Raw genomic sequence first — 12540 nt, forward strand, 5'->3', positions numbered from 1 at the left:
GATACCTGAGGTTCTGGAAGTTTTCATCCAAGAGCAGCAGGTACCACTGTTAATCCCACCGACTCAAGGAGAAGACCACCAACTACAGATTATGACCAAATCAAAGCAGACTTTGTTCTGTGCACAGCAAGACTGCTACGTCTGTCTTCCCCTAAAACAACATTCAAGAAATCATCAGCCCGGAGCCAGTATCTCAGGCCTCTTATGGGACAACACTACAGGGTGGGGGGGGGGGGGGTTTGCAAGCAAGCATGGTTACAGAAGCTAGACCAGCTATTAAGGAAGCTCTCCTTTACAGAGCAATGTGTGGCTATGGGAGTGGGGTACAGCCCAAGAGACAGAAGCTGAAGTTCTACAGTAAGCAGAAACTTAACTGAAAAATAATTCCTGGTTACAAAATGGAGTTGGGCTGGTTTCTCATCCCCCACCTCAGTTGTGTTATGTGTTCCTCCCAAATCCTTGACAGGTAACTTCCACTTCTAGCTGTTGTGGAGACTGATGATGCTTACAGAGGGCAAATATTTGAGCATTTTCTATCTGGTTGAAAACAGACTTGTGAGGCATTGGAAGATGCACGGACTGATTGTGAGGAACATTATCAGGAGGACGAGGGGATCTGCAGCAGCTGCAATAAAAGTTGTTAACCAGGGGAAAACAGCAGGTTTTCCCTAAGGCTACACGTAGTCCTCCCTGTTTCATAAAGAACAGGTCAAGGCCTCTCCTATTTTATAAACTGCCTCTGCTAGCAAGTCAACCTGATACTCCAGTTTGGACACTGAGCTTTTCCAAATACACTAAGTCTTGCTCCACTTGTTTGCTCAAGGTTCTGAACCCCTGGTCTTGCAGAACTAGGACTAATGTTATTTGTGCTGCACATCCTGTGACCCCTGCACCCAATAAGAGTGGAACCAATATGGGGTCTGCTCATTTCAGTTGAGGGTGGTCAGGTTCCATGATTAAATGCAAGTGGTCTGTGTCCCCATCATAAATATGAATTTGTGAGAAGATGTGGTAAGGTTTCAAAAAAGTGGATGTGTCCCCTGATCAATGTGGGAGATCTAGAGACATTGGGTATAGGCCCACCAAATATCCGAGGGTGTAGGGAGGAACAGCTGCTGGCTTTCAGTACCTAAGGCAGTCAGGTTCCGAAGATAGTTGTACAATTGTCCAAATAAGGAAAAGCCAAGTTTTAGTAGCTTTAACATGATGTATGCAGTCCTTACCTTTTGTATCATCAAGTGTTGATTTGGGTTGAGATCAGCAGCAAGCATCAGCAGTGACTTGTTGCAGTGCTGAGAGTTGTGGATTGTAAGGCATTCCTACATAGTAAGTTAAGACAGATCCAGCAAGTTTGTTTTAGATTAGGTGAAGCATGATTGAGAAAAGAAAAGGTTGCCAGTAGCATAGTCAGGAGAGGCACCTCCCTTGACTGGGTGGGCAAGGGTAGCTTAGGAGAGGTTAGAATAGACAAGGGGCACAGGGTTTGGGCATGCTGGGGGAACCTGAGGCACTGGGAAAGGGTGCATACTGGGACCTGTAGGTTTAAGTATCTCAGGTAAAATGTGTTGTAATCAAAGTATCTGGGTCTTTCATGGTAAGATATAATCTAATTATCCAGGTTCTTCCTTTATTCCAGAATAATTCAGCTAGGAAAATATAGAGGTTCCTGTGTATAGAGTTTAAGCATGAAAATTATGGGGTTGTAAGATCCTTGTTAACAATTGAGATTAATCTAAAATGAGAAAAGATTATATTAAAATTTTTAAAATAAAAATTGTGTACAAAAAGCCAATAATCTTTGTGGGGTTGGGGAAGTGGTAAGAACATCTTTGCTGGACTCTTCCCAGGGGGCAATAGTTACACAGCTCCAAGAGGCACAGTGATAGGCGCCATTTCCCTGACAGGATTCCGGGTTAAGTCCAGGTGCTGAACCTGCATAAATTTTGGTACCTTGCAAATTTTTCTCCAGTTTTAAAGTGCCACAACCTTCCCTTAAGGTGCCCAAATGAAGTTTCCATCCTTGTTCAGGTCCTTCTCCCCAAAGGGAAAAGAGTTTGGAGAGGGTAGACGGCAGGAGATCAGCCCAGTTACCACTGGTCTCGAGTGCATTTGGATTAAGACTTCCTTTAAAGTCTTACTCATCCTTTCTATCATTGCTGAACTCTGGGGGTGATACATACAATGTAGTTTCCAATTTATATTGAAAGATTTTGAGATCAGTTGAGATAGCTTGTCTGTGAAGGCCAGACCATTGTCAGACCCCAGGGGAGGTCAAATCTTGGGATAATTTCCATTATTAATTTTTTTGGTGATATCTGGGTCATTTCTGTTCAAGTTGGAAAGGTCTTGACTCAGCCTGAGACAGTGTCAGCAAAGACCAGCAAGTATTTATATCCATAAAGTTTTTAACTTCAGTAATGTCCAATTCCCAGAATTCACCAGGTGCTATACCTTGACTCCATATCCTTGGGAGAGCATGTTCTTTTTGGTATTTACCCGAGCATAGGTTAAGCAATGATCTGAGGTGTTTTGAAGTATCTCCCAATGTCCAGGCAACCAAACATGAGGTCAGATGAATTCTGAGGGTTTTTGTTGTTGTTGTTTGTTTTTGTATGTGTGTGACAAATGCATTGATTTGTGGAGAGCAATCAGCATGCAAATTTTTCTGTTTGGTCAGATTCACAATCCATGGCAATTTTAATGGTCTCTCATGCTGGATGATAATTTAGTCTCCTCTAGAGAGTACATGGGGGATTTTTATTGAGGTGAAGTTGGGGCACAGTGATGACTGATACCTCCAAGACTGTTTGAAGGCAAAGGTCCCCAAGAGCTGCCTCCCCCCCGCCCAGGCTACTTGATTTACAAAATTGCCCTGGGTGCCATTTGTCCTTTTGATGTCCTGGCCAGTGTATAATAACTAGTTCAGCTGGCCTCCAACAGTTGGATGATTTCCTGTTTGTTTTTAATCTCTTTTCCTTCTGAAGTTAGTAGGCCTCTTTGTAGCCAAATTTACTTTCCTTGTCAACAACTCTTTGCTATCTTTATTGTCAGATATTTTGGGGGGCTCTTTCTAATAACTCTGACTGTTCTTCCCTACAAACCCATCCATTTCTGGATTTTCTTACATATGCCTGGGGCAGACAAGGCTACAAAGGCTAGGTTAATTGCCTTGAGATTTGCTGAGTCTTCCAGATCTATGGGAGTATATACACAGTAAGTTTCCAGGGGACATTTGAAAAATGCCAAAGACTATTCGTTTGTACCTTTTCTTACACCTGTCACCTTAGATAAGTTAGTGAGTTTTCAGGCCACCCCACTTCAGTCCTTCCAATAAAGCCTGGTGGTACTCAGTGACCACCTACCTCCCTCTATTCTATAGTTCCAATAAGGTCTTCATTGGGGCAGGATGGGGTCATCTGCATCTGCCCTCTGTTTACTGTCAGCACATCCATTCCCAGGAGTACCTTAACTACCTCAGTCGTAGTAAAGAGGGTGCATAGAATCTGTTAGCAGTCATCCAAGGTAGGAAGGTGCTTAAAGAAGAGAGAGTCAGTTATAGAGATTAAAGAGCCTGACTCTGTGCTGAAAGGGGAATTCTGGTTCTTCTAGTTATAAAGATCAGTTGTCGAAAAAGGAACATAGACATATCAGTTATAGGGTAATGTGGTACAGGGGATAGTTTTTGCTCCTGAGGATGTCTCAGGGAGACCATAAGGGAGTCCTTGGCAGGTGTGGGAGGGGAGAGGACAGAGGGTCGGGTGGGCTGGTGGAATAGGGACAGGGATAGTAGAATGAGTAGCTGTGGTAAAGGGTTGGGCTTGATGTAGAGGCTGAAGAATAGGAGATAATGGAGCATAAAGATGGTTATGTGGGGGAAGGAGTGGGTCCTCATGAGGGTCTTGTAAAATGGGAGGTTTCTGAGCCTTCATTGAAGGTCCCTTTAGGGTCCTTCTTGTAATGACCAAGGCCTGACCACCTTGTCCATTGTGGACCATAAAGACCTTCACTTATGGAGGTAAATTTGATGTTACTTCTGCCATGGCAAGATGTATATGATGTGATCAGAGTTACCAAGGACAGTATTTGCTATTGCCCATGCCACTTGAGGGTCAAACATACACTCTGGGGATCATTTGACACACAGAATAGGACACTTCAGTTTACAGAGAGTGCAGAAACAGTCTTTGGTGACGGGATAGTCATAATCCTATGACTTTAAGATGATAAAGTTAAAAAAAAAAAGGATAAAGTTTTTTCAGAATTTAAGACACAGCTTAATGGAGTATCAGGCTTACTAGACTTATTGCCATTCTGTCCGTCCTTCCAGATGCCTCAGGTTCAGACCATGGAAGACACACAACAAAGAGAAGAGACAAAACAGAACAAGACATAGGGACCACGAACCAGGCAGACAGTATGATATCTTGGTAGTACACCTTAACTGTCCTCAGATGGGATCCCAACAGAACCAGAACCAGATATCAGAAAGAGAACTATGACTTACCGAGCTGCGGCTTATAGATGGAGACCTCTGCAAACATTTACTGTTTTCTTTTTCTGTTTTCTTTTTCGTTGTGACCGTTCACTCCAACAGTCCTCCGATCTGAAACCATGCCTCGGGGGCCTTGGAATGTCTCAAGGTGTGCACCCGCTGGGAAGCTGTACTCCAATTCCAGAGACCCGGAGGAAGGGTCTGGCTTCCGAATTTGGGTTGGGGTCTTAATATCATTGGGGCCTCTACATATTAATCCTCCAGCTGCCAGAAAAAAGACCACCAGCCACAAATTATGACCAAATCAAAGCAAGCTTTACTCTATGCACAGCAAAACAGACCCTTTACTTGTTGGACTTTTGTACTTTTGAACACTTATTAATTTGTGGGAAGAGGCACATAAATGCCCGCATGTGCCACAGCATGTGTAGTGTATGTGTGGAGGTCTAAGTACAGATTGAAGGAATAAGTGCTCTCCATCATACAGGTTCTGAAAACTAAACATGGTTTCTCAGACTTGGCAGCAAGTGCTTTTACTTGCTGAGGTATGTCTTTTTTTTATTATTATTTTCATTTATTTTTATTTTATGTGCATTGATGTTTTGCCTGAATGTATATTGGTGTGAAGGTGTCAGCTCTTGGAGTCACAGATAGTGACTGCCTATCTATTATGATCTGCCTGTGGGTACTAGGAATTGTACCTGGGTCCTCTGGAAGAACAGTCAGTAGTCTTAAACATGGAGCCCTCTCTCTAGCCCCCTGCTGAGCTATCTCATTGAGCCTCTAACACTTTTAAAAATAAATTTTTATTTACATGTTTATGGGTATGTATGCACATGTGTGTATGGTTGCCACATAAACCAGAAGGTGTCAGATTGTCTGGAACTGGACTTATAGGCAGTTATGAGCCACCAAATAAGAGTACTAGGAACTGCACTCCAGTTGTCTGCAAGAGCAGCAAGTTCTCTTAACTAGTGAGCTTGCCCTCCACTTACATATTTTTAAAATATCCATAGCTATCAGAGCTGTCATGTTGTATACTATAGGTTCTAGGGTGTGTTTTCATTTTCTTTTCTCTTTTGTTCCCTTGATCTTACTTCTTTCCCTTACTCTTTCCCTTCTTCCTTCTTTTATGTATTTATATATTTGTAAATGAGTGTGATAAAGAGTGTGTGCACAGTTTACATGCATGTAGAGATCAGAGGACAACCTTGAGTATTGGTCATTACTTTCTACCTTGTTAGAGACAAGGTGTCTCTTGTTTTGTTTTTGTTTGTTTTTTCTTGTGTATGCTAAGCTAGCTGGCCTACGAGTTTCTGGGGAGTCTATGTCTCCACCTCGCATTTCCTTACAAAGGCACTGAGATTGCATATGCTTACAGTATACATCCATCTCTTTCATTGGCTCTGGTTATTTTAACTCAGGCCCTCAGGTTTGTATGGCAAGCACTTACTCGCTGAACCATCTCCCTTGCCCTTCTTTTTAATTGATTTAGCAATGTTTAAATTTCTTCTCTGATTTTTCTCAGTCACTCATTGATTATTCAAAAATTTACTCAGTCTTCATGTATTCATATAATTTCTCTATTTCTGTTTTTTCCATTATGATTTGGTAAAATACAAGAAATGGTTTTATATTTCTGTATTTGTTAAGACTTGTATTGCCTAAAATGTGGTCTGTTTGGAAGAAAATTTTATGAGCTGCTGAGAAGAAAGTATTCTGAGTATTCTGCAGTTGTGGATGGGATATTTTGTTGAGGTCATTAGATATATGGCACAACTCTTTGATTCTTTTAGTTGATTTTTTGGGGAGAGTCTGACTAATCTATTGATTAGAGTGGAACATTGAGTTACCACTATATTGTACTTGTACCTGTGTGTCTCTTATGTCCAGTAATGTTTTCTTAAACTTGGTGCCTGATAATCAGTGTGTGTGTATGTGTGTGTGCGCATGGGTGTATTTTTTTAAAATTCTTAACACATCTCTTGTTTGAGACACTGTCCATGCAACTCATACTGACCTCCACATGTTCACAGTCTGAAACAATTACATACAACTGTCCATAGAACAATATGTAGCTGCCAGGTGGTAGTGCATGCCTTTAATCCCAGCACTCAGGAAGCAGAGGTAGGCAGATCTCTGTGAGTTTGAGACCAGCCTGGTCTACAGAGCAAGTTCTTGGAGTTCAAGACCAGCCTAGTGTGTGTATATTGAGTTTCAGACCAGCCAGGTCTACATGATACCTCTAAATAAATAAATAAGGCTGTTATTTCTTGTGAAATTCCTTTTAGTGTCATTATTGGTTTCTTCACTCATACCCTACTCCTTTACTGGTAGGACATTTGGATTTGAATTTGTGTATTTTTGTTAATTTTGCACTGTTGGGGATTTCTATGTATGAATGGATTGAAAAATGTCACTAGCAAGGTTTTTGACTCTAGCTTTCAATCATGGAAATTTTCTCCATCAGTTAGTCTGATTCCTGTGACAATATAGATTTTTTTTTTAAAAAAAAAAATATACAGTTCAATTCTGTGCTTAATTTGATGTCATCTGTTACAGGATATGCAAAAGGACTGTGTGTGTGCCCTCAAGATGGTGGGGCTCCTGTCTTGGAGAAGAGAAACAAGCCTGTGCTGCATGTATTGGTGTACTCACCAAGAAGTACTTGTTTGCAGCGCTCCTGGAGAACTGCACTCCACGCCCTGTGACAGTGTGCTTGTGGGAGCCACATGCTCTGCTTTCCGGTGACATGCATGGTCAGCCATAGCAACATCCTAGAAGATGGGATTATGAAAAAGTGAATAAAATCTACTTTGGGAGTCACAAGTGGGTATTATAACCAGTTTTTATTCACCTAAGATGTCAGAATGATGAAGCAGCCAGGATAATTATGGTTGGTCATGGAGGATAAGCAGGAAACTTGTCCCAAGGGGGACAGTGATTTTGTTTCTGACAAAGTAAATTTCAAAATAGAAGAAGATGATAATCAAACTCCTTGTCACAGTTTGGAAAGAGTGGACTTTAAAAGTGAGCCAGAGGATATGAGACAGACAGACAGTGGCGACGAGCAGGCAGAAATCAGGGCAACAAGCTGTGCCTGTCAGCCTCCTGGGAAATACTTACCTGCTGGGAGTGAGGATGACTATGGCTCCCTCTTCTCCCAGTATAGTAGCACACTGTACAATGTTGCCATGGAAGCCGTGACTCAGAGCCTTCTTTCTAGCCGACACATAAGCTCCAGGAAGAAGTCTCCAGCTTGGAAGCATTTCTTTATCTCTCCTCGAGATAGTACTAAAGCAATATGCACATACTGTATGAAAGAGTTCAGTAGGGGCAAAAATGAAAAAGACTTGAGTACAAGTTGCCTCATGAGACATGTGAGGCGGGCACATCCCACCAAGCTCATTCAAGAAAACGGAAGTCTAACAGCAGGGTCCTCCTTTCCCTCTCCCTCTCTTCTGCTTCCACCACAGCCTACAGATGTGGGAGATCTCAGCACTGTGCTCTCACCTGTCAAACTTGTCCAGAAAATGGCTCCCAAAATTCCATCCCCTGACCAAATAGTGGAAGAGTCAGTGACTGTGGTCCCTTCTGAAGAGGTGTCCTCTGATGTGTCTATCAGTGAAAAGTATAGCAGAGAAGAGACCTTAGTGGGCTCATCCCCCAGCCTCTCCATGCTCCATTACGATGACACTTCAGAAAGCATGGCAGAGAGAAACCTTCCCCTTCCCAAAAGCACATCTGGGTCCAGGAGGAGGTCAGCCGTCTGGAAGCACTTCTACCTGTCACCCCTTGATAGCTCCAAGGCCGTCTGTGTCCACTGTATGAATGAGTTCAGCAGGGGGAAGAACGGGAAGGACCTGGGCACAAGCTGCCTCATCAGGCACATGTGGCGAGCACATCGATCCATTGTACTCCAGGAGAATGGGGGCAGCACAGGCATCCCACCATTGTACCCTATGCCTCCTACCCTGCTGCCTGCCCTGCTGCCCCCAGAGGGGGATCTAAACTCTGCATCATTGTCTCCAGGAAAACAAGTTAAAGAGTGCCCTTCTGCCTCCTCGTCCCCAGACAGGCTTACTGAAGACCTGTCATCACACACCAATCCTGGGGATGTGTCCCGGGAAGATGTGTCCATGCTGTCATCCTCTGATGACTTGGGGGAGGCCTCTGTAGTATCTTCTCCAGAGAAGCAGCCAACAGATGCAGTAAGTCCAAGGTTTGAATCAGGTACTGTCTTCCAGCAAAATAAGAAGGTCATGAGAAGACTGAAGTCAGAAGTCTGGCATCACTTTTCCCTGGCCCCCATGGACAGTCTCAAAGCAGTGTGCCGGTACTGTAGCTGTGTTATTAGTCGGGGGAAGAAGGGGGACGTGGGCACCAGTTGTTTGATGCGACATCTGTACAGACGCCACCCTGAGGTTGTCGGGACCCAGAAGGAGTTTCTGGGTGCAAGTTTGGCAAACTCTCCATATGCCACTTTGGCTTCTGCAGAAAGCTCCTCCAAATTAACCGACTTGCCAGCAGTGGTCAGAAAAAACCATCAAGGTGTGTTTCCTACTAATAGCAAGAAGACCTCAAAGCTTTGGAACCACTTTTCTATTTGCTCTGCAGATTCAACAAAGGTGGTGTGCCTGCACTGTGGCCGGACCATCAGCAGGGGCAAGAAGCCCACCAACCTGGGCACCAGCTGTCTCTTGAGACATCTGCAGCGATTCCATGGCCATGTACTCAAGAATGATGTCTCAGAGGCCACCCTGCCCCGTTCTTCAGGCATCCGGAGGCCTCTGGGCTTGGAGCTTTCAGGGACTTCCTCTTTCCGTGACTCAACTGAGAAGCTCTATGATTCTCACCCAGTTGCCAAAAAAATCACAAGTCTCATAGCTGAAATGATTGCACTTGACCTTCAGCCATATTCCCTTGTAGACAACATTGGCTTTAACAGGCTGCTTGAATACTTGAAACCTCAATACTCCTTACCTTCCCCTTCCTACTTCTCTAGAACAGCTATCCCAGGTATGTATGACAATGTGAAGCAGATAATTATGTCACATCTGAAGGAAGCTGAGAGTGGTGTGATCCACTTCACCTCCGGAATATGGATGAGTAGCCAGACTCGTGAGTACCTGACCCTTACAGCTCACTGGGTCACCTTCGCATCTGCTGTCCGACCACATTGTGAGGACCACCATTGCTCAGCACTTTTAGATGTGTCACAGATTGACTGTGACTATAGTGGAAATAGCATTCAGAAGCAGCTGGAGTGTTGGTGGGAAGCCTGGGTGACCTCCATCGGCCTTCAGATTGGCATCACTGTCACTGACAATCCTAGCATAGGGAAGATGCTGAATGAGGGTGAACACTCAAGCGTGCAGTGCTTTAGCCACACAGTGAATCTGATTGTGAGTGAAGCTATCAAGAGCCAGAGGATGGTGCAGAACTTACTGAGCATTGCCCGAAAGCTGTGTGAGCGGGTCCATCGGTCACCCAGGGCAAGAGAGAAGCTAGCAGAGCTACAGAAGGAGTATGAGCTACCACAGCACCAGCTGATCCAGGATGTTCCATCCAAGTGGAGCACGTCATTCCACATGCTTGAACGGCTAATTGAGCAGAAGAGGGCAGTTAATGAGGTGTCCATTGAGTGTAACTTCAGAGAATTGATCAGCTGTGACCAGTGGGAGGTTATGCAGTCTGTGTGTCATGTGCTGAGACCGTTTGATGCTGCAAGCCGAGAGATGAGCGCCCACATGTCTACTCTGAGCCAGGTCATCCCCATGATCCACATCCTCAGCAGGAAAGTCGAGATGCTCTTTGGGGAGACAATGGGCATTGACACCATGCTCAAGTCCCTGAAGGAAGCCATGGCAAGCCGCCTGTCTGCCACCCTCCATGACCCCAGGTACATCTTTGCTACACTGCTGGACCCTCGCTACAAAGCTTCCCTGTTCACAGAGGAAGAGGCGGAACAGTACAGGCAAGACTTAATCAGGGAGCTAGAAATATTGAATTCTACCTCAGAGGACACGGCCACCTCCAGTGGCTGTGACTCAGGGTCCCCACTTAAAGACACTGGCACAGGGGAGAGCCTGTGGTCACTTGTTGCACCAATAAAGAGAGATAAGAGAGAGAAGCTACCCGAAGACATGGTGCTTGCGTATTTGGAGGAAGAGGTGCTGGAACACAGCTGTGACCCACTTACCTACTGGAACCTGAAGCGGTCATCCTGGCCTGGGCTGTCTACCTTAGCAGTCCGATTTCTGGGTTGCCCCCCAAGTACAGTCCCCTCAGAAAAGCTCTTTAGCACACCTATGGAGGCTGGCAGCTTTGGACAGCCCAGGCTCACGATGGAGCATTTTGAAAAGCTCATCTTTTTAAAAGTGAATCTCCCCTTGATATGCTTTCAGTATTGAACTCATGATGGAGCCACCAGGCTGGAAATGCGCTTCAGAGTGCTAGCTAGTCATGGTGCCAGGGCTGACTCGCCTGGCAGGGCCATGTAGGACACCAGACCAGGTATCTGGGGCCACCTGCCAGTTCTCACCATAATATCCACATGTGCCTTACTCCTCCTTCAGGCCAGGTGTCGAGGTGCGTTTTCAGAAGCCCACTAGAAACAGTCTTGGCAATTATGAAATAGGATGATCAGGTTTAATTCATAACTATAAAGGTGGGTTTTTTTGGCTTTTTTTTTTAGGGGATAGTAATTTGTTTTTCAAGAATGGAGGGAAGATATAAACAATTTTACTGTGTAGGGTTTTTATTCAGTTGTATAAAAACCACAAATCAGGTGCTGTATTTTAATTAAATATTATTTTAACTGCAACAAAACAGCTTTTGTGGCTGTCAGATGAAACCTGTAAATAGGAGGTGGAGGTTAAGCCATCCTGACTGAGTAGTTCTTAACCACCAGCTCCAAAGTATGTCGAGGAGAGAATATTCTGGAAGCTGTTTACTGTAACAGAAACGAGGCATTTGAAAAGAAAACTGAACTTAGGCGTATCATGGAGTATCAGTTACGTGGTTGTTTGGTCATGAGAACTTTCCCATGTCAGGCGTTTGCATTCAGGTTTTACATGATCAGTTAACTCAGAGATACCCCACTTATCATGAACTCCTTGAAATTGGATCCACGTTTTAAAGTCATGCTTAGGGTCTCACCAGTGCATGATAGGACACGTTTACAGCAGAAGGCCTGTTGATCAAATCTCCATGCCTCTGATTTATTTTGCGTCTCTACACAATAAAGCTATCTCATAAGAAGTGTGCACTGACAACCCCACCCCCTCCGTTTGCTCAGATTCTACTATGAGGAGATAGCTTGTTAACAGGGAAAGCGCTTGTTTATTGCAGTCATCAGAAAAGCCTTAGGCATTTAGATTTTTTTTCCTATGATAGGGAAGATTCAACTATTACTAGGGTATTATTATAGAATCCCAAGGATATCAAAATGAAGTATCAACTGTCATATCTTTTACCAGACTCCAAAGGTTTTGCTTTAATGTCTAAAGAAAAGAATTCATTTTCTCATTTCAAATCAATTAAATATTATGGGTGAAACAAATCACTCATTTGCCTCTGACCTTTTAGAAAAAGCTGTTCTTTTGTTGAAATACTGTATGTAGGCTCAGTCTAAATTTGTGTGGACTATGATTTAGTGTATTTATAAATGATGAAGTTGGATTCTGAAATTAAACTTTTTATTTGCGATTTTCTACTGCTGATTGACGCTGGCTTTTTATTTTTAGGATAATAGAACAGGCGTGCTTTTATGGGTTGATAGATATAAAGTGCATTTGAACAGTGTTTGAAATGTCATCGTAGTCACAAATAGGACACTGGGGAGTAGGGCAGTATTCCCATTTTTGATGAAGGTAACGATGGTTAGAACTCAGCTACCACCTCTCCATATCCCCTCTTACCTGATGTCTATGCATTTATCTTCTGTTCACCAACCTGTTTCCAGAGGCTCATGGAACTCTTGATCTGGAATATGAGTCCACCCACTGCACTGTGGCCAGTACTCCTGGCATAGGAAGTCTAGTTGG

The 12540-nt window shown here is 43.9% G+C and overlaps 1 protein-coding gene across 2 annotated transcripts in view; it reads left to right on the forward strand.

Moving 5' to 3' along the window:
• Positions 1 to 12209, forward strand: part of Zbed4 (zinc finger BED-type containing 4) — a 31742-nt gene extending 19533 nt beyond the window's left edge. For both annotated transcript variants that reach the window (XM_085678862.2, XM_085678861.2), the window contains one exon: positions 7055 to 12209. In XM_085678862.2, the coding sequence (XP_085534988.2) occupies positions 7396 to 10905 (3510 nt within the window). In that variant the 5' untranslated portion in view covers positions 7055 to 7395 and the 3' untranslated portion in view covers positions 10906 to 12209. The remainder of the gene's footprint in view (positions 1 to 7054) is intronic.
• Positions 12210 to 12540: the final 331 nt, after the last annotated feature.

This window comes from Myodes glareolus, chromosome 19, assembly GCF_982192425.1.
Source record: "Myodes glareolus chromosome 19, mMyoGla1.1, whole genome shotgun sequence".
Taxonomy (NCBI): domain Eukaryota; kingdom Metazoa; phylum Chordata; class Mammalia; order Rodentia; family Cricetidae; genus Myodes; species Myodes glareolus.